General features: G+C 39.1%; 1 protein-coding gene across 2 annotated transcripts in view; it reads right to left on the bottom strand.

Moving 5' to 3' along the window:
* Window positions 1–23,405, bottom strand: part of esrrga (estrogen-related receptor gamma a) — a 189,808-nt gene that overhangs the window by 111,989 nt on the left and 54,414 nt on the right. Inside the window, exon 3 of one of the 2 annotated variants that reach the window (XM_088296136.1) lies at window positions 6,985–7,328. In XM_088296136.1, coding sequence (XP_088152262.1) covers window positions 6,985–7,172 — 188 coding nt within the window. In that variant the 5' untranslated portion in view covers window positions 7,173–7,328. Of the gene's footprint in view, window positions 1–6,984; window positions 7,329–23,405 lie in introns of those variants that run through there. The other variant, XM_088296135.1, reaches the window with a different exon arrangement.

The following is a 23,405-nucleotide window of genomic DNA, read 5'->3' as shown; positions in this document are numbered from 1 at the left end:
AGCTTTCAGCCCTCGTGCCACATCCCCACAATGACAGCTGGCAGGGGAGGGGCAGGAACTACATGCCATGAAATAAGAGGGGGTAAAAAATTGATTAGCAAATTTTCATTTGCGTCGGGGCAGGAGAGAAAGTGATCTTTTGAGACCTCAAGGCATCTTTTGTTTAGTTAGAGAGGATGTGGTGTGAGGGGATGGAGGGAGGGGGGGGGGGATTTTGGAGAAGGGCAATGGGGATTGGGAATGGGAGCGCTGCGGGGAGAATTTAGTGACAAGAGGGCACGCAGGCAAGATGGCAGGTGAGGTTAAAGAGTGGAGAAACTAAAAAGTGGGAGGTTCAACTTTTCAAAGTGCTGAAATGTGTTACTCGCACATAACCTAGCAGTTAACAGTTTATCATCATGAAATATATATAAGAAAACCAAAAAAAAAAAGGTGCAGTGGTGCCTTGATACAAGTGCAACTTTTTCATGATAAACCACAACATCATCGTTTGATTTGCATGGTGACATGGTGAAATCCACTCGGCTCTCTTTCCAAAAAGCTTCATTTTGGCAAATTCGGAATAATTCTCCAATTCTTCACTGCTTGTTATTCCTGCGCCGCACAACAGGTTGTGAAAAAATAAATAAATAAAAATAAATTAATTAATTACAAAAATTTAAAGAAATAAATTATATATATATATATATATATATATATATATATATATATATATATATATATATATATATATGTAGATAGATAGATAGATACATTATCATCAATAGCCATTATATACGGTAAAAATCCGGCAATTACTGTCATGTGTCACGTCAAGTAAAATTTCATTCTCTCTACTCGTCATCATGACACTTCTCTGCCATGACAAGAATCTTCTGTGATAGCATCCAAAATGTCCGACTTTTAGGGCGTTTGATTGACTGTGGCGGTTGAACTGTATTCGGATTGTGACGTATGTGCATTATAAGTGGGATACAAAAGTGGGGCTCTTCTGTAGGGACAAAAAAAGACAGAGCATGTTGTCCAGTGATTCGTACTGGCAAATTCCCCAATTTCGAGGCATGTTTCACAGAATGAAAACAAAAGCAATGCGTGGCAGGGGTAAAAAAAAAAAAAAAAAAAAAAACAGCAGACCCATCGCTATGAGGTGGTTAAATCCACTGAGTACGTTGGCTCAGACAATAGAGATTTGCCAACAGCATGGGAAAAAAATTATGTGTGCAGTCCAGTGGCCAAAACATGTGTTCTTGAAGATCTTTTTGGACATGGCCGAGGTCCATGATGTTTAATTAAGAAAAACAACCATGGAACTTGGTGTGTGTGCATGCGTGCAAGTGTGCCATAACGATGCTTAAACGCATAAATAAAGACGCCCTAATTCATGGAAAACAAATGGAAAACTAGCAGCTGTTAAGTGAGTGAGAGGAGGGGGCAGGTGGGGGGGGTGGAATCAACTTTTAAGCAAAACACTAAACAATTCTAAATTTAATTTTCTGCAAGATTAAACACAATAATGACTAGCTTTATAAAAACCCATAACTAATGGCTTCCAATGAGCTAATCTATAGGCATTGATCTGCTGGATATCTCACAGCCTTGCGCTGCAAAGTGCATAAATGAAAGACAAAGCAAGGGAGGGGAGGGGTGGATGGATGAGAGGGAATGACAGAGGAAAAAGTAAGAAAAAAAAGACAAGGAACAAATCTGGAAAAGCAAAGTCAACTATTTATGGTTTTATGAATGCATTCAGCATAATCTGTAATCAATCGGACTCACTGTCTAGTGAGAATATATCTGTACCTTTGTTAATGTATAACATGAAAAACAGATTCATTATTGAAGATTACAAAAAAACAAAACAAAATGAAAGAAACATTCAAAATCCATTCTAATAAAACCATTCTTTTCCCCCTTAAATTTAGCCGTGAAACAATATCGTTATTGGAGGTCGATGCCTCGAAATGGGCATAAGGATGGACATATCACAATATTAATATTGTGTATCCCTCCCACTAAAATAAAGATATTCTTGAACTCGTTCATTCCCGAAGACGTACTTGTACGTCTTTGAAAATGATAGGCCCCGCCTACCCAAGACGTGCTTCTACGTCTTTGTTTTTCTTTTTAACTCATAGTGTGCAGAAGGTTCTGACCAACCCATGACTGACAATCAGCCTTGTCTGCAGTGTAAATCATTTTTAAAACAATCTACCCTTGAGGAATGTGATTGGGTTAAAAAAAAAAAAGAAAAGCTACCAATAAGCATGACAAAGGCGATATAGATATCAGGTTATCAGAAGTTGTGGGTTCGATCCCTGGCTATGTCACAGTATCCTTGAGCAAGATACTGAACCTCCAGTTGCCCCTGTGTGAAGCACTTTGCGTTCACTGGTAGAAAAGCGCTGAATAAGTGACAGCCCATTTTACCAGTAGCCTGAAATTTCTCTTGTCCTCAACGGGGTCACAGGTGAGATGCAGTCTATAGCGGTTGACTTCAAGAAGGGGTTTGGAATGCACCCTGGATGGGTGTCGAGTCAATCGCCATCAATGTCTTACATATCCATCTATTTCTTGTACCACTTATCGTCATTATTGCCTCAGGGAGGCCGGAGCTCATCGGCAAGGACTCAAGGCTTCACAACTGGAGGATCAGGGTTCAAGTCCCACCTGAAGTAAGGCACCAACTCCACCACTCGCTTAAAATCTGACATCTCTTCTTGTAAACCGGCATGTGGGTGATCTGGTTATCTAATTCTCCAAAATAAAATGACAGCTAGTTCTCTTTTATGCAAGAAAGCAAAATCACTCCAAAAATATTATATTTTTAACAGAGTGCAAGGGCAATTTGCAATCCAGCAATATTTCATATTGCTAATCCTATGCTTGAGAACTTTTTCGAGGCTCACTGATGGCGAACCGAAGGTGGTGGCATGTGAGGAGGAGGAGGAGCAGGAGGGATAGAGTGAAATGAAACAATCCTCATTGGAAAACGGACAGAATCTTAAAACCAGAGAGGGTTTCTTGCGTTAATCCCTATGGATTAAGCTTCTAAATACTCCTATTGAAGACAATTAATTCATGCATATATCACTCCACGGCTCTTTTCATGTCATTTAAGATGATGGAGGGTGACTTCCTGGGAACTCCGAGGGAGGTTGGATATGTATATGGGCATTAATGCACACATCACTTTCACTCTGGGATCACGTAGCTACGTAAATCGTGATGCAGCATATACACACACACACTTTGGTGCTGATGTATACATTGAGATCTTAAAGAGCAAATGAGGCTGAGAGTGTGCGGACGGAAAGGGGGCCTCTGAAAAGTTGACTGACGTATTCTGACAGCTGAATACTAATCATGAGATCAACCTCTGGCTAAATCTACAGGATCTCACCGGGGCTTCTGGCTGGGAGAAGCATAAAAAGGATTAGCAGTAAATACAGCAGGCTTAAAGTGAACAGAGAGACACCAGTGGACAGTCTCAACAACTTGAAACTAGAAGGTTGAGAGTAGGAACCAATGGAGACAGGAATGATAATTAACAAAACGTCCCAAAACTCTGGACTGATTTGGCTTTTAACTACGGTAACGGCAAGTGTTTGGTCACCAAGCCAAGGCATTTTTTTTTAGAAGAAAACAGTAAATTTGTAGAGAAAAAAAATCTGAATAATGCATGCAAGACATCTATGAGTTGGAGTATTAATTTACACTCCCACCATCCGGAAGACTTGGCGATCAAGTCAGATCAATCGCCATTTTACTGTCCAAACTTTAGAGCAGACGTTCCCAACATCTAGACACCAAACTGATACTGAGCCTTTGGAGGGGTCAGAAAACCCAACGAGAAACAGAAACAAATGAAGACAAGTGTATTGGATGAGAGCCAAGCCTCCCATAAATCACACCCGAGTCAGAGTTTATGAATCTGTTCGACCAATCAGGGAGCAGCAGTGCTTAATATCAACCATACGGTATCGACCCAGGCTGACCGAGTACTGGAGAAGGTACATGGGGCATTTGACAACTACTGTTATTAAAGTTGTAATTAAAGTCATGCAAAGAATAAGAGCACTGGGAACGACCTGAAAATGGAAAACACACAAATGAAAGCGCCGGACGAGACCATCATTGACACCTGACACAGACCGAGATCCGACAAGAAGTTTTATAATGTGGATGAAAATCATCAACCAATGTCACGTTACACAGTACGTCATCACGTTATTAATAATTATGGTTTGCCGCTGCATTGATGCACAAACGTTCGGGCCACAATTCATTACTTTTATAATTATTTAAAAAAATTAATAAATAAATAAAAAAATAGCACTCGCATTCACAACTTTAGGTCCATGATCAAAATCTGGCACAGTGAGAGCATCAAGATTCCCAGGTACCCCGACACTCAAACGACAACCTCATAAGAACGCCGCTTATGAACATTTAAGTTGGTGCTGAATTTATTGGCCCGATCAGCCGTAGTATGAGTTGCAATCATTTTGGGTCACCCTTTGTATTTGGAATATGGATAAAAGCTGGTCTACCACCCGGCGAAAGCCCAGCCAAGGAAAACATGCAAACTGGAAGGAAATTGCCAAGATGGAGACATGAACATAAGCACTGGTCATACAGTTCCTGATTTGCTACTTCTCATATGTTGACTGTTGTATTCGCGGTTAGAAAATGTGTGAAATTTTTTTTGTTTTTACTTTGGCGGTACAATTTGAAGCCAAAACACACACACAATTTGTTTTAAAAAAAATTAAATAAATAAAATAAAAATAATAATAAAAATAAAAATAAAAATAAAAATAAAAATAAAAAAAATAAAAAAAATAAAAATAAAAATAAAAATTAAAATAAATTAATTTTTAAAAAAAAGGCCATTCTGGACAGAAGTCGGGGACTTGCATATTACACAACCTTTGAATCTGCTGCTACAAATGGAAATCACTCACCCTCGCCTTTCATCTCCCTTTCTCCGTGTGGCAAGCTTCGTCACATCCTTATAGTCCAACTTACTTCAACAACACAATCGCTGCCCTTTAATCTGACTGAAACAGGTCTCACAGATTGGCCGACAAAGCTCACAAACGAACCAGTGACACGCTTTCAATTATTGAGCGTCTGACCTCAATTGGTTGGCTAAAAGATACTGCGCTCACACAGGCCACGACGTACTGCCCAGTCAAAACATGCTCACACCCCGCAGACAAGGGTTAATAAAGTCTAAATATAAACTGCGGCCTGTCATCTCCGTAGTAGCGTCGCCATGTGAATTCCTAACTAAAATGAAACAATAAAATATTAAAAGACTCATTGGACACCCGAATAAGCTTTCGCCGCCATGAAAGAAAACTAAAATATCTCCGCAAACATGCCATCTATGCACACAGCGTACTCGAATTTGAACTCTAAATATATTTGCTGAGTGTGTCGTACTTGTCCCGCCACGAATGGTCAAACAAACCGCGGACACATGATTCCCACTAGGCCTCATATGACACGGTGCAACCTGGGGGATTTTTTTGGGATGGCGGGTGATGGCATCCGCACTCGCCGATGCAGCCCCACTGGCCGGACATCAGAGTCCATGTGAAAGGAGAGAATGTTTCGTTTGCCTGCCAAATGATGTCAGCCATTTGGCACTCCGAGCAGTAATCTTCGGCTGTAATGACATATATCTCTTAAATGCTTTCAGAAATATGAGTAACACGTTGGCTCTTATTATACACTGTGATCACGAGCGTAACCCAACTGGTTCGACGGCATTCTGTGTGGATTATGTCTGATGACGCTTACAAATAGTTCAGTAGGACAAGTTGTCTCGCAAACCTCATCCGGTTCAGACGCATCCTTTTTATCACGAGCCGAATTCAGTCTATTTGTTAGCTTCAGAAACACGTGAAAGTGCGATACGTAACAATTAAGCATCATTTTCATTTGCCATTATCCTGTTAAAGTAAAATCACTCAGTACCTTTGACTAGCGTATTTTCCGGACGATAAGCCGCTACTTTTTTCAGAGATTTTGAACCATGCGGCTAATACAAGGGTGCGGCTTTTCTGTGGATTTTTCTTTCACCAGTAGGGGCGCTCTTTAGTTCAGAAATTACGCTAAATAAATCTTGATTATTTTTTTCCTCTTGGGTCTGTTCTGTTTTAATTGGCAAGGTTGTTGCCGTCGTAAAAGGCTGTTTATGTACCAATTTTTTTTAACACAGGAAACTGCTATAAAACTGCTAAATATATATATATATATATATATATATATATATATATATATATTGTGAAAAGAGTTGCTGCGGCTTATATGCAGGTGCACCTTATAGTCCGGAAAATGTGGTAAATGTGAAGTGCTTTCAAGGTTCAAGCTAATATGAAAAAGACAAATTCAAGTAAAATCCCTTCCTAAAAATGAACATTCAAAAGGCTTAAATGGGACAAAAAACAAAAAAGCATAAAGTAATTTATAATCCCAGTCTGTTCTCACGTGAATTGTTAGTGCAGTGACGTTCAGTAAAAAGAATATGCGTCCAGTCATCATTAGCCTGATAGCATAATTGCCTAAATGTTCAAAATTTTAATAAAAAGTACCAGTGTGCTTGCTAATATTTTTTTTTAAAAGTGTTTTTTTTTTTTTTTTTTAATTACAGGGACGTTTTACTTCAATCTGTGGAAGTTTCTCCCTTTGAATGTCTGCCATGTGTTTTTTTTTTTTTGCCACAGTCCTAGCAAATGTACTGCTCAACTTTGCGGTACATTTTCTGCCAAACAGTTTATTTTGGAATCTATGGGGTATGGTTCTGTGTCCTTTTCATCCACTTTTGTTGTTTCTACATCTGTCACAATCTTCAACATCTCACGCCGGCAGAGATGATCAGCAACCAAATACAGTTTGGCATCTCAGAGCACGAGTAGTAAAACACTCCGACACACACGCACACACACGTGTCTCACAGAGATGCATGTTACTCACTCGGTCCTCCGGCTCTCTTCAAAGAGTTGTGGTGTAGTTCTCAAGGACGCGGCTGTCTCACTTCTCTCGCCTCTCGTCACTCTGGCATAATTTGTCCCTCCCGCACTCTCATTTGCTTCTCGGCTACAGAACGCTGCCGTCCTCTTCTCCCGTCCTGTCCCGGTGAGCAGCTGAGAGGCAGCGCTCATTCTGTAACGCCATCGGGCAAGGCTTCGCTCTTTCCTCAAGTGTCTTGTAGTACGAGAAGGAGGAAGTGAGCCACTGGGAGGGAGGGAGAAAAAGGAGGCGCTGGACCAACTGACCACATGGATGTGCCCCTCCGGGACAGAAGCCGGACAAAGTCGCTGCAAGGAAAAGAACAATCGGTTATAGTGGAGAAGCTTGAAGCAGTGACGAAAAATACATTAATGCTCAAACTTGAGTGGGAAAGAAGTTTTGATCGAGTGCGTATTAACTCATTGACTGCCATTGACGGCTAAAGACGTCCAAGATCCTTTTTTTTTTCACTCGAATGCTAATGATAAATCTACGGTGATATGGCCAAAAATGTGGAGTATACCGTATTTTCCGGACCTTAAGCCGCCACTTTTTTTCCCTAAATTTTGAACCGTGCTGCTAATACAACAGCGCGGCTTTTCTATGGCTTAAAGTTATGCAAAGACCCTAAATAAATCATTTTTTTTTTCTTGGGTCTGTTCTGTTATAATTAGCCAAGTTGTTGCCGTGGTAAAAGGCACTGTTTTAACAATCTTTTTATGTACCTTCATGTGCATTCACAGTACAAAATCGTTCTGTACTCGCAGTAAACAACTATTTTTTTCAACATAGGAAACTGCAGCTTAGAGCCTGGTGTGGCTTGTATGTTTTGTATTTATTTATTTATTTATTTTTTTTTTTCAGAAAGAGCTGTTGCGGCTTCTATAGGGGTGCGCGTTTGTATTAAGGATCGGTGGCTTTGTAACTTCCTGTGTACAGCTTCTAAAGTGAAGGGCTACCAGTTTGATACACATTTCAAGAACAATAAAAAAAAAATTTGATTGTCTTTCGATACATTTATTATTACAAAAAAATATTAAAAATGAATTACGTTGATGATTGGTGATTTCAACAAATTTAACAAGTTAAAAAAACTAAATATAAATATGAAGCTACATATCAACATGCAAGACTATTTCTATCAATTGTGTTTAAATTTTCAAATGATCACTTGAGTAAAATATTCCAAAGAAATAACAATGACCCATTTTTCGCTTTCCACCACCACTGACTCACTGAACTATTTTTAAAAGACGCCCACGGGCCCTCTGGTGTGGTCCATGTCGGCCCCATGTTGGCGTGCTCTGCGGTTCTTAGAAAGTCTTCGTACACTCGCCTTGAACGTTTCTATATGCAGTAACTTATCTTACATTACCTTGCCGTTGACAGGGGCAATGCAAATACTCTCGGCGTGCCACGGGGGCCAAAAGGGAAACCATGCTTATGCATTTATAAAGAAGCAACAATTGATTTGCTGCGGGGAAATGCAACACATCAGCACTGGCTTATCACTCATGGGATCAATCAGCGGACTTTTACTTACAGAGACATCACCACTGAGTGTTTTTTTTCCCCCCTCTTGATAATTCCGTTGATGTCCACATACCGCTTAAATTTTATTTTGATATCAGAATTTTTTTATTTTCATTTAATGTAGATGTATTTGGGCGGGACAAGTGAGGAAGACTGGCCAACTTAGCACCATTGTTGCTAAATTTAGCAACTTTTCGGACTCCTTGAGCGACTATTTAAGAAAATAGCAACAATGCCAACAACAGTGCTCATGTCGGCAACATATTTATATTTCCTGCACGGTAGAGGGAGATGTCCGGGGCGGCATTTGGTCTGCTAATCATTTGAGGGACCTGACTAGGCTAATAATGTATCAAGTGTGAATTAAAGTTTAGTGCACAAATTGTCTGCACATTTTAGAAATGATGACACTAATTTATTTTTTTATTTCTTTATTTTTTTGTGAATGTTGATTAAATGATCATTTTAATGCCTGAATATACAGTATGTCCATTTATTTTAATGACTGCTTATAATTGTAATGTTTTTATTCCCTAATAACAAAAAAATGTTTAGCATACACAAATTAAAACAATACAATTTAACGCTAAATACAGACATAGTAATTACAAAAAAAAAAGAAAAGCTATGAAAAAGCATGTTGGCAATAGTTTGTCACATGGACCCTTTAAAAAACTAAATGCTCAGCCTTGACTTCAGCAGCTGCTTCATGAGTGGCCCCCAAAAAATTTGGAAGGTCGTACAACTGGACAGCTACAAACAATTTCAGGAAAAAAAAACAAAAAAAAAAAACTCAAAAGTAAACTCAGCAAACCCACAAATGCGCGTTTAAAAGGTTAATTTGCGCAACATTTTCTCATTTTTTTGGTGACACTCATTCCATATCACCATTCAAATCATCACTTGTCGAAGTTTCATCATTTTTACACTTTTACCTTCGAGTGACCGATGGTTCTTTGATTCGCCAACTATGACAACATCCACATGACGTCGCTAATAAAGTATAAAAGGTAAAAGTGGGTAAAAGTGAGAGGATGGAGCAGGTAAAGATGTTGGAAGGCAAGGACAGGGGTGTAGGGTGTAACTCACTCCTGTCCCCATCACCCAGTCCTAATTTACCCGGAACAATCAATCACATGAGGAGGCAGACACTGATAGAGGACTACCGTGCAACAGGATCCAACCACACACATCCACACGCACGCGTACACCGGGAGACTGAGGCTTGGAATGCAACAGGATCTATCCACACACACACACACACTTTTTTTTTTTTTTTTTTTTTTGCTGACTTGAGGAAATAAAGTTTGCCGCTCATATCTGTAGCCACCACCCTGACTTCCAGCAACTCGGCTGAACTGCGGACCAAAGTCACCTCCAGTCTGTAAGGTCCACAGCGCCAGCTCAGGGCCCACGAGAGATAGCGGAGAGAGGAGGGTTGCACTGAGACAATTCAGTGCAGTGCAAAATTAGGTCAGAAAACAGTCTCACTTGATCTTTCACGTTTTCTGGAAAATTAAATAAATAACGCAAGAACGGAAAAAAAAAAATCACCTGATTTCAAAATCACATCCACGTGAACACTGAAACGAAACTTGCGCAGTTGACTTATTACAACGGCGACCAGCATTGTGAATCATCAACTACTTTTATTATTTATGACTAATTTGACTAAAGACTAATTGAAGTAGTGCTTCAATTTATCCAGTAAAACATCCCAAAGCACCTCTGTGTTTGTGTGTTGTGCCAGGAGACATCTCCATTATTTATTAGAAAAGGATGTCACTTTTAATTTAAGCCCAGAACACTATTAATGAAAATGGAGCACGGGCAGGTTAGCAGACAAAATAAAACACACACATTCTCTCAGAGACTTATTATCGCTTGTAAATAAACAACTTTTACAGTAAAAGTCGCACTTCGGTCGCGGGTTTGTTTTTAAAAATTCAATATAATCTTAAATATATTCCTTCATCAATTAATAAAGTACATCTACCTTGAATGTTACAAGGTTTTGATGTGACAAAGGCGTGTAATTCAAAGTCATGTTTACCTCAGCACTGTACGAGTCATTGAGGTTGTAAATTGATGTAAATCTCGCCTTAATTTTGCTCCAGGTTTGCCAATCTCATGCCATTAAACGTATAGCCTGCATAGCACTTCCATTGATTAACAAAACGACAACAGCGTCAATGTGTCACAATGTGCACTTGAGGTCAGGGACTTATTGCCTAATTTCAACTCTTTCCCCTCCCTCCCGATGTCTCGCGCGCATCCATTCGCCGATTCCACCCCCGTCACACCCGCGGAATCCGCCTCCCCCCCCCCCTCGTCTAAATAGATATTGAAGTTTTTCTATTTAGGGCAGAAGCTGTTTAACTTCCCCGAGGTGGGACGTGAAAGGCAGGCAGAGGGCCATCCATCTCGCTATCCACCCCCTGACATCTTTAAACGCTATCGACACCCACGGCGGGCATTAACATGCAAAACTGCAACGCGTGTTTGATTTGATTAGCTCATTGCACGCACTCTCGTGCGTTGGCGACGACATTTTGGCGGCGCTCAGGACTGTGTGGAAGACGTTTTCACAAAACAACTGTGATTGTCACGTTTCAGGGTAAGCGCTAGTAAAAAAAGTAAAAAAAAATCAAATAAAACAATTCTTGTACAGAGGACATAATTGTCAAAATTTAAAAAAAAAATGGCACTGTTCGCAGATGAGCAATGTTTGGACTGGAAAAAATATGCGATCAATTCTGACAAATTTTTCAGTTGCCATCACTTCAATTCATGTTTGATATATATTTTTTTTTAATGTTCAAAATGATTTTGTCGTATAAAAGCAATGTACAAAATGATGTTTTTGTTTCTTAAAGTTAATGACTTTTTCTACACAAAATGTGGACTTCTGTAAGAAAATATTAATAACATTTAAACATTTAATTTTATTTTTTTCCTCCCAGTAAATCTAAAACAACATTTCTTGCACCGCTAATGCAATTTATTTACGTGTTATTTATAACAATAACATGCATTATTGTGTCAAATACTAGAATCAGAATGGAGATTCAGTGTAAATATCATAAATAATTTATTGAAATATATCAATTAAATTAATTAAATATTATTATTAATTATTATTATTATTAATTAATAAATATTAATTAAATAATAAATACATATAAATGAAAAATTAAAAAAGAAATAAAAATAAAAAAAAACTATGTTGCACCGACATCCCAAAGAAAAATATAACATACAAATAAATATTCTAAATAAAGCATTTTATGCTTCAGGACTTTTATTAGCATGTTGGGGGTGAGCATTTTATGCCTGTAACTTTAACATCATATTGGACAACCTGCTTTGACTAAGCTGGAGTATTTTTTTTTTTTTTTTAAAGTATAGATTCCTTCCTCTGATCCACATTCATCATGTCAAAATTGGAATCATCTATTTAACATTTAAATCAAAGCATTTGGTATATTTCAGAATAATCCATCATATTTGTGACACAGAATCTCAGAGTATCACCATCACAAGAGCTCCATCTAAATCCCTCTGCCAATATGATCCAACAACTACACTAATAATTTAGAAAATATATATCATTCCATGAATACCTCTCTGACAATATAAAGACGAGTAAGATTGTGCAAGCGTACTTAACGTTGTCTTGTGTGTTTATTTACGCGGCTCCAGAGGACACATGGAGGCAGTGCATTGTTGGCTTGTGCCAGCAGAGTATCTTTGCTGCCACCTAATGCACCTCTCACACACTCCGTCTCTTTTGTCTCCAGGTCAAGCCTGAGACTTTTAAGAATGAAGAGTGTTCCGGAAGAACACGAGGTTGTAGGCCACTGCCGGTCCGTTGAGGAAATTTCGGATTTTGCTCTCATGAGCGATGTTTGCGATATGCTAATTCAATCATTTTTGCCGACTCCTTCCTTCCTCTCATTCTATTTTGCCCCCATCAATCTAATCACTTCTTGTGGATTCCTCAACACACACGGACGCCGTCAGTGGCCGCTTTAGCACAACATCATCCTATTCTTTCCCGCTATGAGCGCACGCAGCCCCCCGTGCGGGCCTCGCTAACGCACGCATATGCACAGCCGCTCGCGCACGTCCCCGATGCTTTTCATTTTAGTGATGGTTCACGTTAATTATTCGGAAAATTAAATCAAATGTAATCAGCGGATTAATGCGAGCGATGAGATAATTCAGCCGCATGGTAATGAGATCAGGGTGGATCATCTATAAATCTCCAGCAAAACGCTGTGAACGAGGCAGGTTGGAAGCTCCCCCGGCCCCACGAGATGGGATGTAAAGTCAAGTCACTCTCATGTCTCGCAAATTAATTCTGAGATCGCTTTCATGCTCGGACAGAAATATTTTGGAGACATATTTGCATCGTCGCAAGCCTGGTTAGGGAGATGACCTGCCTTTTAGGGTAAGATATGTTAATTAAACGCACCAGACATGATCATCTGTATTTGTTGATAATGTAAATATTGATGTAACGTTTGCCAAAACGTTTTCAGGTCAGGACTCACTACACTGTAATAAATGTCGTGAGTCTCCAAGCTGAAGGAATGTGCAGCATATCATTTCAACATAACATGTTTCTTGTAAAAAGTGGGCATTAATCAAATGCAGCAAGGACCAGGCATTTATTAGGTTGAATGTATTTACTGGATGGGAGGCCTTTATGTGAAATCACAGTTTGCATTTTTACAAAATAGATGTAATATATATATTATATATATTTTACAAATATATAATATGTATTCATCAGAATACATATCAAAATCTTTCAAAAATGTTTACGTGACTCAGTTGTTGCTGCTGTTTGGGTTAGCAACAGCAGTAAATGGACTCTGCAGTGACTATTTGTGTAAGAGTGTTATCGTATTTTACTAGAAAGCGACTATAAAGTGCACCCGCATATAAGCCGCAGCAACTTTAAAATAAATAAATAAATAAAATACTTTTTTTTTTTAATTTAAAAAACAAAACAAAAAAAAACAAACAAAAAAAAAACAGGAACCGCACTAGGCTATAAGCCGCAGTTTTCAATGCTGACAAAAAATGTGTTGTTTACTGCATGTACAGTACTGTGAATGCATGTAAAGGTACATAAACAGTTTGTTAAAACAGTGCCTTTTAACACAGCAACTACTTTGCTCATTAAAACAGAACAGACCCAAGAGAAAAAAAAATAAATAAATCGAGATTTATTTAGCGTATTTTCTGAGCTATAGAGCGCCCCTAGTGGTGAAAGAAAAATCCACAGAAAAGCCGCACTGTTGTATTAGCCGCATGGTTCAAAATCTAGGAAAAAAGTAACGACTTATAGTCCGGAAAATACGGTAATTGGCTGTGGGAATTACAGTTCAACCACCCAAGGAGTCGGGACTTCGGCGAAAGGCACATTCTCGTGTCAAGCAATTTAAAAAAAATAAATAAATAAAGGTAACAGCATCCATCTTAAACACTTAGTTGATTTGTTGCCTTTATTTTTTTAACACTTTACGATAATGATGGTAGTGCTTGGAGAACTCTATTCTTTTTTTTTTTTTAAAGTTTCAGTTTTACTCCATCCTATCCCTCTACTCATCCCATCTTCTTTCTTTTACGCCAAAGCTCATCTTTCCTTTGACTCAGACGCTTCTCCCCGTCTGCCCTCCTTAATCACAGAGTGTGGTGGAATTGATAACCTTCCATTACCATATGTTGCTCCGTGATTAATGTTCTCAGGTCATCCTCGTTGTTTCTCATTCATAGCTCATGTCATGGCCCATAAACGAATACCTAAAAGAGATCGGCGAGATGATTCCCACTCCAGGAGGGCACAGTGAGTGCCGGTGCTCGGCGTTAATCTTCAAGTCTTAAAGAGGGCTGTTAAGAATACTGGAAGGAAGTAAAAAGAAGACGCAAGAGAAGAGAGAAACGGGGTCTTCTTTCTTTGACACTGAATGAAATATTTTGTTCCATTTTGTCTGGCCGAGCAGGTGTCAGCGTTCTGCCAAATGGAGTTATTAAGGGCATAAATCTGAGGCAAGCGCTGATTTGTTACATCCATCACGGCATGTTTATTAGCTACCTTCATTCCGTTATGAATCTGTTGAGAACAAGTGACAAGTATTGTGCTAGGGAGGCACGAGCTCCTATCAAAACACTGCAAAGCCATTTCCCGAATAATTAAACACTTTTTGGAGGCAAGTAGTTGTCTTGAGAAATTAAGATTATAAATAGCAAACTAAAATCAAATGGATTTTAACCGACCTCTCGCGTATAATGATGAGGTATTATGATGGTAACAAAAATGCTTGTTCAGGGTCAAGGGCGTTTAGTTTGGGTTATTTTCGGCACTGCTTAGGTTATCAGTTGACAGCTGTCAGCACACGGAAACGCTCTCACCTCTTCCTCGGTGTCTGACAGAAAGTACAACAGCGAGCAAATAGCCCTCGCAGTCAGTCAAACGCTTGCATGCCAAAATTGGACATCTTGCTAATGTCGCCTGCGAGATGTGAAATGTAAACACGGTACGAAGGTTCAACGCTATTCAGTCAGGGACACAGGTTGCCCTTCAAACAATGTTGCCATTTTTGCAATTATATAGAGATGTATAATAATATATTATATTATAAATTAATCTAATTGTATCCATACACCCATCTGTCCATTTTTTGTACTGCTTATCCTTACTTGGGTCATGGGGAAGTCGGAGCGGCTGACTTTCGACGAGGGGAGGAGTACGTCTTGAACTGGTTCTTTTTTTTTTTTTTTTTTGCTGTCAACAAAATAATTCTGTATTATTTTATATATTATATTATATTGTAAGGAATTAGTCTACACTGATAATATAAATGAGTCAGGGATGTCAAAATTAAAGCATTAACTCATTTTTTTTAACTCAGTTAAATATTTGAACTGAGTTTGATTTATTTCAAAAATAATTTGCATACTTTGCAAATATTGTACCACATTAGCTGTACAACTTTAGCACATCAGCTCAGAACAAAAAAAAAAAAAGTTCAAATTATTTCCGGGCCTTGCAAACCAATACTGCTGGAGTGTGCTGCTTGCGTGCAGTTGAGAAATGTTTCGAAGAAAAATACATGAAAAGATGCCTCCGCACTCAAAAATCAATGTAAGCTATTAGAACAGTCTTTAAATTAAATATATTTCATATTTGGTGATTATGCATTAATTCCAAGATATTATTCAAGTAAATCTGATACATACTTCACAAAAAAATAAAAAATAGTTGAAAAATGCGATTAATCGCAATTAATTATGATTTTTTTTTTTTAATGATTAATTAGTTAAAAATATTGTCACTTGACAGCACTAAAATGAGCCTTGTTGTCGAAAGGAAATGTGTATCGTAATTTCCTCATTGATTTATTTTATGTTTATTGTTTAATAAGTTTGAAAGGTATTGGCATAAGTAATGTATTCGCTAAATTCACTTGGGTTAATATTCATTTCCATGGGTGTCCCGCAAAGGGTTAAAAACAAAAAAATCAGGTGTCGTAAATCCGGTGTGAATATTTTTAAACGGTATGTGCTTTGTTTTGTTTCATTAACTTTACTGAAATTCAACGACAAATTACATTCCAGTTTTAATTTTAAGCGAGTGCATATATTTCCCAACAGGCCGTCTTTCTTCTGCGGGTTCCCTGAGGACTTAAGTCGACTTCAATCACCAAAGACAATTGAGGTCTAATTAAGCCACTTCTAATTTAAATGTCGGTCTGGAAATTATAATAATATTAGCCTTTACTTACAACGGGGCCTACTATGAGACGGGACGCGTCGCGGGTGACTGATGAGACGAACGGCGCGAGAACGCAACAAAGGCTCGAGTGGGGAAGCGCGTCCACCGACGAAAAACCGCCACGAGGCGAGAATGAGAGCGAGGGAAAATATGAGAGAGTGAGTCAAGTGTGCATAACAATGCGCGTCTATATTTAAATGGTGCAATCGAGTCGCTTGTTGAAACGGAAGCGTTTGACTGGACGGGATGTGCCAGTGAAGGGCCATGCATACATTATTGTGGAGTTGAGATCATTTGTCGACAATTAGCCACAACAGGCTACGGCGAGAGGCTGATTAGCATGTCGGCGCGGCTGCGCCACAGGAAGAGAGACGCTGGGGCTTTGAAACCGACATGAATTCAACGTCGCACACACGCGAGTGTACGCTCTTTGCCGCCTTCATTTTCAGGCGGGGATGTTTTAATATTTATGTAGAGGGGAATTATGAATATGAATGTGCAAGCAAACCGACTTGTTTCGATGTCAATAACAAGAAGAAAAATGAGACTCAATGAACACAATCCCAGGAGGAAAGAAATCGAGGGTACTTTTAGTCAAATTTCCATCAGTGAGCAAAGTTGTTTTTTTTTTTAAATATATTTCCAACATTCTTCTTGGTTCCACAGAGATTATTTTAACATGGTGTCTTGTTTAATTTAATAGGTCTGTTTTATTTAAATTGCCACTGGGAAGGCAAAATCTGAAAGACTGGTGAAAAAATGACAGGCCTGGTAAAGATCACATAAATATATATATTTTTTTTTTAATTCAATGTGGAAACGTCTGCCACACTTTCCATGCTGCACACTCTTTATATCAAACGTGATCGATGCAAATGATCCTTGAACGCCATCCAATGACTTGAGTCCAAGAGTCACGGGGGGAGGAAGCCATAAATTAACCTTTGTGTTGCCAAGTGCTCAGTTGTAGCAGAAGGTGGGAAATTGCGTGAGGATGAATGATCAGCGTGTGCAACTCATCTGCTAAGAAGGGTTATGAAGGCGAACATGAGGAAGACATAAATATGTGCTATACGTTGTAGACGCGCACTGAACACAGTGGTACAAACATAATATGCGTGTAAAAGCGAGTTTTTGCTCAAAGCTGCACCGCATTGGTAACAGTGAGCTCAATCAAATTAACTTCCAAAAATATGACATCAGTTACCGATATCCCTTTTATTATTACAGCACGGCTATTGTGGCCCGACGCCAGCAACAGAGCGACAAGCATTTCTAGTCAAGAGTCACACAAAACTTCCCCTCTGCCCGCTCGCTTCTCTCACTCGCAAAACCCCTCCCGTCCCGTGATGCATTCAGAAAACTCGGAAATAACACAGCTCAGCAAGACACAATGGTTACCGCAACAACGCACATAAAACCAATTTGTTAGAATGTTTTATTCTGATAAGTGACCGGCTTCTCTCCATTACACCGGACTCTTGACTCAAGTCAAGATGTTATTTGTATCGGTTGCATTATGTGAATGTTAAACCCATAAACTAGCAAAATGAGATCAAAGCGGACCACGTTACAAACTCCGGTCTGTACAATATGCAGTGAGCACCCACATAAATGCTTGTCATACAAAAAAAAATAGTTGTAATTGATAACAAAAAAAGGTCATCTCTATTTTTTTAAGTTGATGAGTGAAGAAAAGATTGCCTCCAACATTTTTTTTTTTCGGAGCAAGGGGGCAGGTGCTTGGGCACCCCCTACGGGGCCATGTGTGCATGTGCCTACATAGAGGCCTACTAAAACAACTTAATTTTATTTAAAGTCGTGTTGTGTGCTGATTCCCAATGCATGAAAAATAAATCTGGCACGTCACATTTGTGGTAAAAATAAATAAATAAATAAATTGGACTTGAGCGACAGTGTGACCATAAACTAACTGATAAGTCTCAGCTGGTTGCCGCCGAGGATTGCGCTCCTTACCTAAATACTCAGATCAATTCTACACAATGGACACGATTGTTAATAATCAATTAATCGACAATTAATTGCATTTTATCTTATGATATGCAGGTTCAGAAATCAAATGCGGCAAAACATCATATGTTTTTCATTCCTAAAGCCCCAACATGAAATTAATCAATGTGGCAGCAAACTTCCAGAGGAAAACAATCACAGCATGCATCTCTTCACCTTTTCTCGCGTCTCTTTGGACAAGCAGGCGGCGTTTGAAGCCTTTAACATAGACGCGGCTGTTTCATGTCCGCCATACGTACATGTGTTTAATATCGGAGCAAAAAGGTAACGCGAATAATTATGAGGGCGCCAAGCTGCGAACGGAAATTTCTGCTACACGCCAACAGATGTGTAAAGCATAAACACAGTCACATTCGCAGGGAGGGCTACGCAAATGTGACATGCATGCAAACAAACACGTCAGGCACATACAGGACACATGCAGTGCCGTGCAGTGCAGCGTCTTTATTCCTGCCCGAGTGGCTTGAACAAGTATTTTTTTTCCCTCTCATTATAACTAGAGCTATGACTCCCGAGTCCAAAACCATGTTTTGTAGAAAATTAGAAATCAGCCTCCATCAAAGAAAGATCAAATGGGGTCATAATGTTATTTCCAGTTCTAACATTTTTCCAGTTCCGGACGTTAAAATTCGTCCAACTTCCAGCATCAGTCATTTGGACCATTGGCAATGGGATTAACTGGGAACCAGAACAAACTTGACAGCTCGCTGCCGTTGCAGGTTTCGTACTGTAATATTGTAGGTTAATGCCCGTGTGAAAAGTGAGTGTGCCGGAAAACCAACTCCAAGTACAGTTCAGACAGTCAGACAGGAAACATTGACGAGCCCTAACTAGCAGCAAAACACTGGCTGCGTCTTTCAAAACAACTCGGGCAGCACCCTGCGTTTGTGTGTCAGCCGCTTGCTGGTGCCTTTAACTCATTCACTGCCATTGACGGATATAGACGTCAAAAACTGCATTCTTTTCACCTGGCCTGCTAGTGAATGAGTTAATCAGGCTGACAGACAGACAATACAATACTCGCCGCCATTTACCTAAAAGGCCGCTCAGTCATCTGTCAGCTCTTTCTCTGTATGCCTCACATCGTGATGCTTTCATTCCCTCTTTCTCATTCGCTGAGTGTCAATTAATCTTTCCCCATCCATCCTGCTCGTGCTCCTCCTCTCTCTCTCGCTCACATCCAGTCGCGATGTCGCCGGCCGGCCCCCGCGCTCACTGTGCGCTTGGCAGCGTAGTTACGCTGATGGCTCGACAGACAGGCCTTTAGGGTGACGCCTGTTTGCCTTGTGTTTTATGGCGTCAGTATTGTGAAGAAGGCATTAAGCATCTGTCGCCGTCATTAGCCGGCCAACACACTCGGTCCGTTATGAAGTCCGGATGAATGACTGGAGGGAAATCCAAATTCTTACATTCCATTATTTCCTTCTTTTGAGCATTTGATTCCATTTTGGAATAACTACCGTATTTTCCGGACTATAAGCCGCTATACTTTTTCTACATTTTAAAATCATGCAGCTAATACACCAGTGCGGCTTTTCTGTGTTTTTTTACTTCACCAGTAGGGGCGCTCTATAGTTCAGAAAATACGCGAAATGGTTTTTTTTCAACATAGAAAACTACGAATTATAGCCTAGTGTGAATATAATTTTTTTTTTCAAACGAGTTGGTGCGTCTTATATACAGGTGCGCCTTATAGTCTGGGGAATACAAAAGTTCCCATCGGCAATTTGTAATACAAAAGATTGGGTCGATCCACCTTACCGTGTCAAAAAGTTCCAAATATTATACTACAAACTGTTTGGAAAATAAAAACTTTTACCATGTTTAAAATGTTTAAACAGTGGTGCCTTACCTAACGAGTTCAATTTGTTGCGTCACCAATCTTATACCTCAATTTACTGGTACGCAAAATCAATTTTCCAGATTGAAATTCATTAAAATGCACCAATACGTTCCAGCCTCACACATGCCACCACAGTTTTGTGTTTCTAATAAAGAAAAATAGCACTTAATGAATAACATCGCAAAACATAATAAACATGAATGTAAAGAAATTAAGGGATTATAAAATGTAATTATTGGACTTATTGAAGGATTCGTGTGTTGGACGTGAGCACTTCACGAGCGTTGGCCTAATGAGTGCTATCAGTGGGGCTGGAGTCCGCTTGCGTGAGTGGTGGTCGACAGCAGCTCTTTGCAAGAGTTTACCTAGGCTTGTTTTTTTTTATTGCTCAAAATTTTCTGATTCGGCACACACTGCAGTTTAGTTAATTAAACCTGAGAAGAAACACAAAAGTTTGGTTACGAGCCTAAAGCTGCTTACCTTCATACAGAGTGGAAATATACAAAGTCCATTATATTTACGCCGAGTGTCACAAGACCCCCAACCTTTGAACTTTCTCCATTATTTCTCTGACTTTTCAGCCTGAATGCAAAAAGGGAGGAAATTTCAATTCTGCATCGCTGACACAAATCCCAAATGTCAAGGTGACTGGTTTATTTAAGACGCCTTTCCAAGGCAGAGATGCGGCTCCTTACAGTAAGTACATGCAGCTGTCCACTCGCATGTTCTTGTAGATCCGTCTCGGCACAAGTGTGCCTAATGCAACGCCCCAAGCCAAGCTCCCACTGGGACGTGATGCTCAGACAGACTTATTCAACAACACAAATAAAAATCAATAAACAATCTCAAGTTTTTGCCCTTAACACTGCTTCTTACTTTAAGCTGTTTTTTTTTCTTTTCAATGAATACATAACATGGATGGACCTCAACGGTGACGACAGGCCCTGTCCCTAGTAGAGATTACATAGTGGGGGGGGTGGGGGGGTGATGACTTATACACTTCTTTCACAAGCTCCCTGTTATGCCTGGTAGTCAAATGAAGACACTCCCTCACTCCTCTGAGGGTCTGATAAGATGTGGAAGGCACTCTATTGTGTGTGTGTCAATATATTTGATGTAGCAGCCCGTCAATTGACAGTAAGTTAACGTAACTTTCATCAATGAGATAGAGCACAAGATTTAATCAACCTGCCAGGTACACAAGCAAGTACTATTTTAAAATGGAACACTTTGAGACAATTCTGATTATTGTGTGCAATTGAGTGCTGATTAATTGAATAAAGCAACTGAGGCAAAATTAAGTTGATCCAGCCTTACATGCATTACAATACTGGTGATGAAATAGAAGTTTGGAGTATTCAGGATGGGAATCTCCGATATAATTGATTTTTTTTGGGAAAAAAAAAAAAACATTAACAAGTAATCAGCTGTGAAATGAAATTTTGGGAAAATTTTGAAATTTTAACTCAGTTAACTCAGTTTTATTTACTTCAAATTAATTAATTTGCATATCGTGCAAAGCCAAATTCAAACACTGTAACATATTAGCAACAACTAAATTTACTGTATTAAAAAAAAAAAAAAAAATCTGTAAAGATGAATCAGTTTCGATCGTATTAAAGGATCAGAGAAATCTATTAGAACAATCATTGATTTAAAATGCACTTCATAATTGGTGATTTTGCATTAATTACAATATATTAATGCAATTTTAATTAATATTAATACGTGCAGACATGTTAAAAGCTTCACAAAAATTTTTTAGAAAAAATGCGATTAATCACAATTAATTATGTTTAATTAGTTAAAAAATGACAGCACTAAAAAAAATATATATAAAAATACTACATGTATTTTTAAAAAAAGAAAACAATACAAAATACAAAATCACATTTTGGAAGAAAAAAGATAAGCACTGCACTCTTCTTTTTTTACCAGCCAATTTATTTGCACATTTCCAGCCTCCGGTGTGTGTTCTTCTGAGTGTAATTGTGCATGCGGAACTCTGTATGTGTTTGTAAGGGGCTACTTTGCCAAGAGTGCTAATTAGAGGTCAGTTCAGGACAGATTCGGTTCTCCCCTTTTGATTCCACTACCAGGTCACCGGAAGGCTACCACGTGTGCGTGCGTGTGTGTTTGTGTGTATGTGAGCGCGAGAGCCCTACAGCCCTAATGTGGCAGAGAGAGGTGAGGGCTGGTGAGTCTTCGGGCCACGACAGGGAGCAAGTCGACCCAGGGAGTGCCTTCTCATGGGTTTTGGGCCTCGGGCTGGCCTGCAGTTCTGCGCAGCATCTATGAATTTCTGTGTACACGCCCTAAAGGTTGGGAGGTCTTTAAGGCGAGTGTCACATCAAATAATGGCATCCACGCTTGTTTGTTTTCCCACTATATGATCGTGCTATGACTTGTGTCTTCGCAAGGGGCCCCAATATTATCGACGCCGGCAGAAAGTCTTTACAAATAACAAATAACGAATTAGAAGAAAGCCGTTCTCCATATCGGATTAAGGAGAACAGAGATCCAATGCAAGTAAAGCTTATCTACAAATTAACTATTATTTTTTTTTAATATTAATGAGAGAATCTAAAGTTATTTCTGACCAACAAAAATAGCTTGGTAAATGCGCATCAACCCAAATTATGCTGCAAAATCCATAAAATATCAAATAAAAAAAAAATACATTAAAAAAAAATCATTAATTAAAAAAATGAAAACAGGCAACCTTTAAGAACTACTCATATTGATAATCCTTTTGGTAGAATTTTGGATTTAAATTGGTAACAAGATGATTTATTCTGATATGTTCTGTTGATAGGTGAGTTACAATAGTATTAAATTTTAATCTAAACTACTATTAGGAGCCCAATATCCAATGGTCTGAGGAAGATGGCCACTCCACAGCTAAAAGGGAAATTTCCCCATCTCATTGAGCTCAAATTTCTTTCTGATATAGCAATCTGCTGAGTGTTTGAAATTAGTATAAGGAAGGTGGTCCTAAACGTGCTCTACAAGAAAATGGTCGTGAAGTTCCTCGTAACCAATTACAAATAAATCTGACATATGTACCACAATAGCACGTACCCTCCCATAACCTCATTTTGCATCACCTCCCTTAAAACCACTCTTCATAAAACGGGAAATGTGTTGTTTAACAAACAATAAAAATAATGTGCGTGTAGGTGTGTGTGTGTG

This window comes from Idiotropiscis lumnitzeri, chromosome 5 (assembly GCF_059441095.1).
Source record: "Idiotropiscis lumnitzeri isolate Australia: NSW breed Sydney's pygmy pipehorse chromosome 5, RoL_Ilum_1.0, whole genome shotgun sequence".
Taxonomy (NCBI): Eukaryota; Metazoa; Chordata; class Actinopteri; order Syngnathiformes; family Syngnathidae; genus Idiotropiscis; species Idiotropiscis lumnitzeri.
Note: the sequence above shows the minus strand (reverse complement) of the source record. Positions and strands in the feature narration are given on the sequence as shown.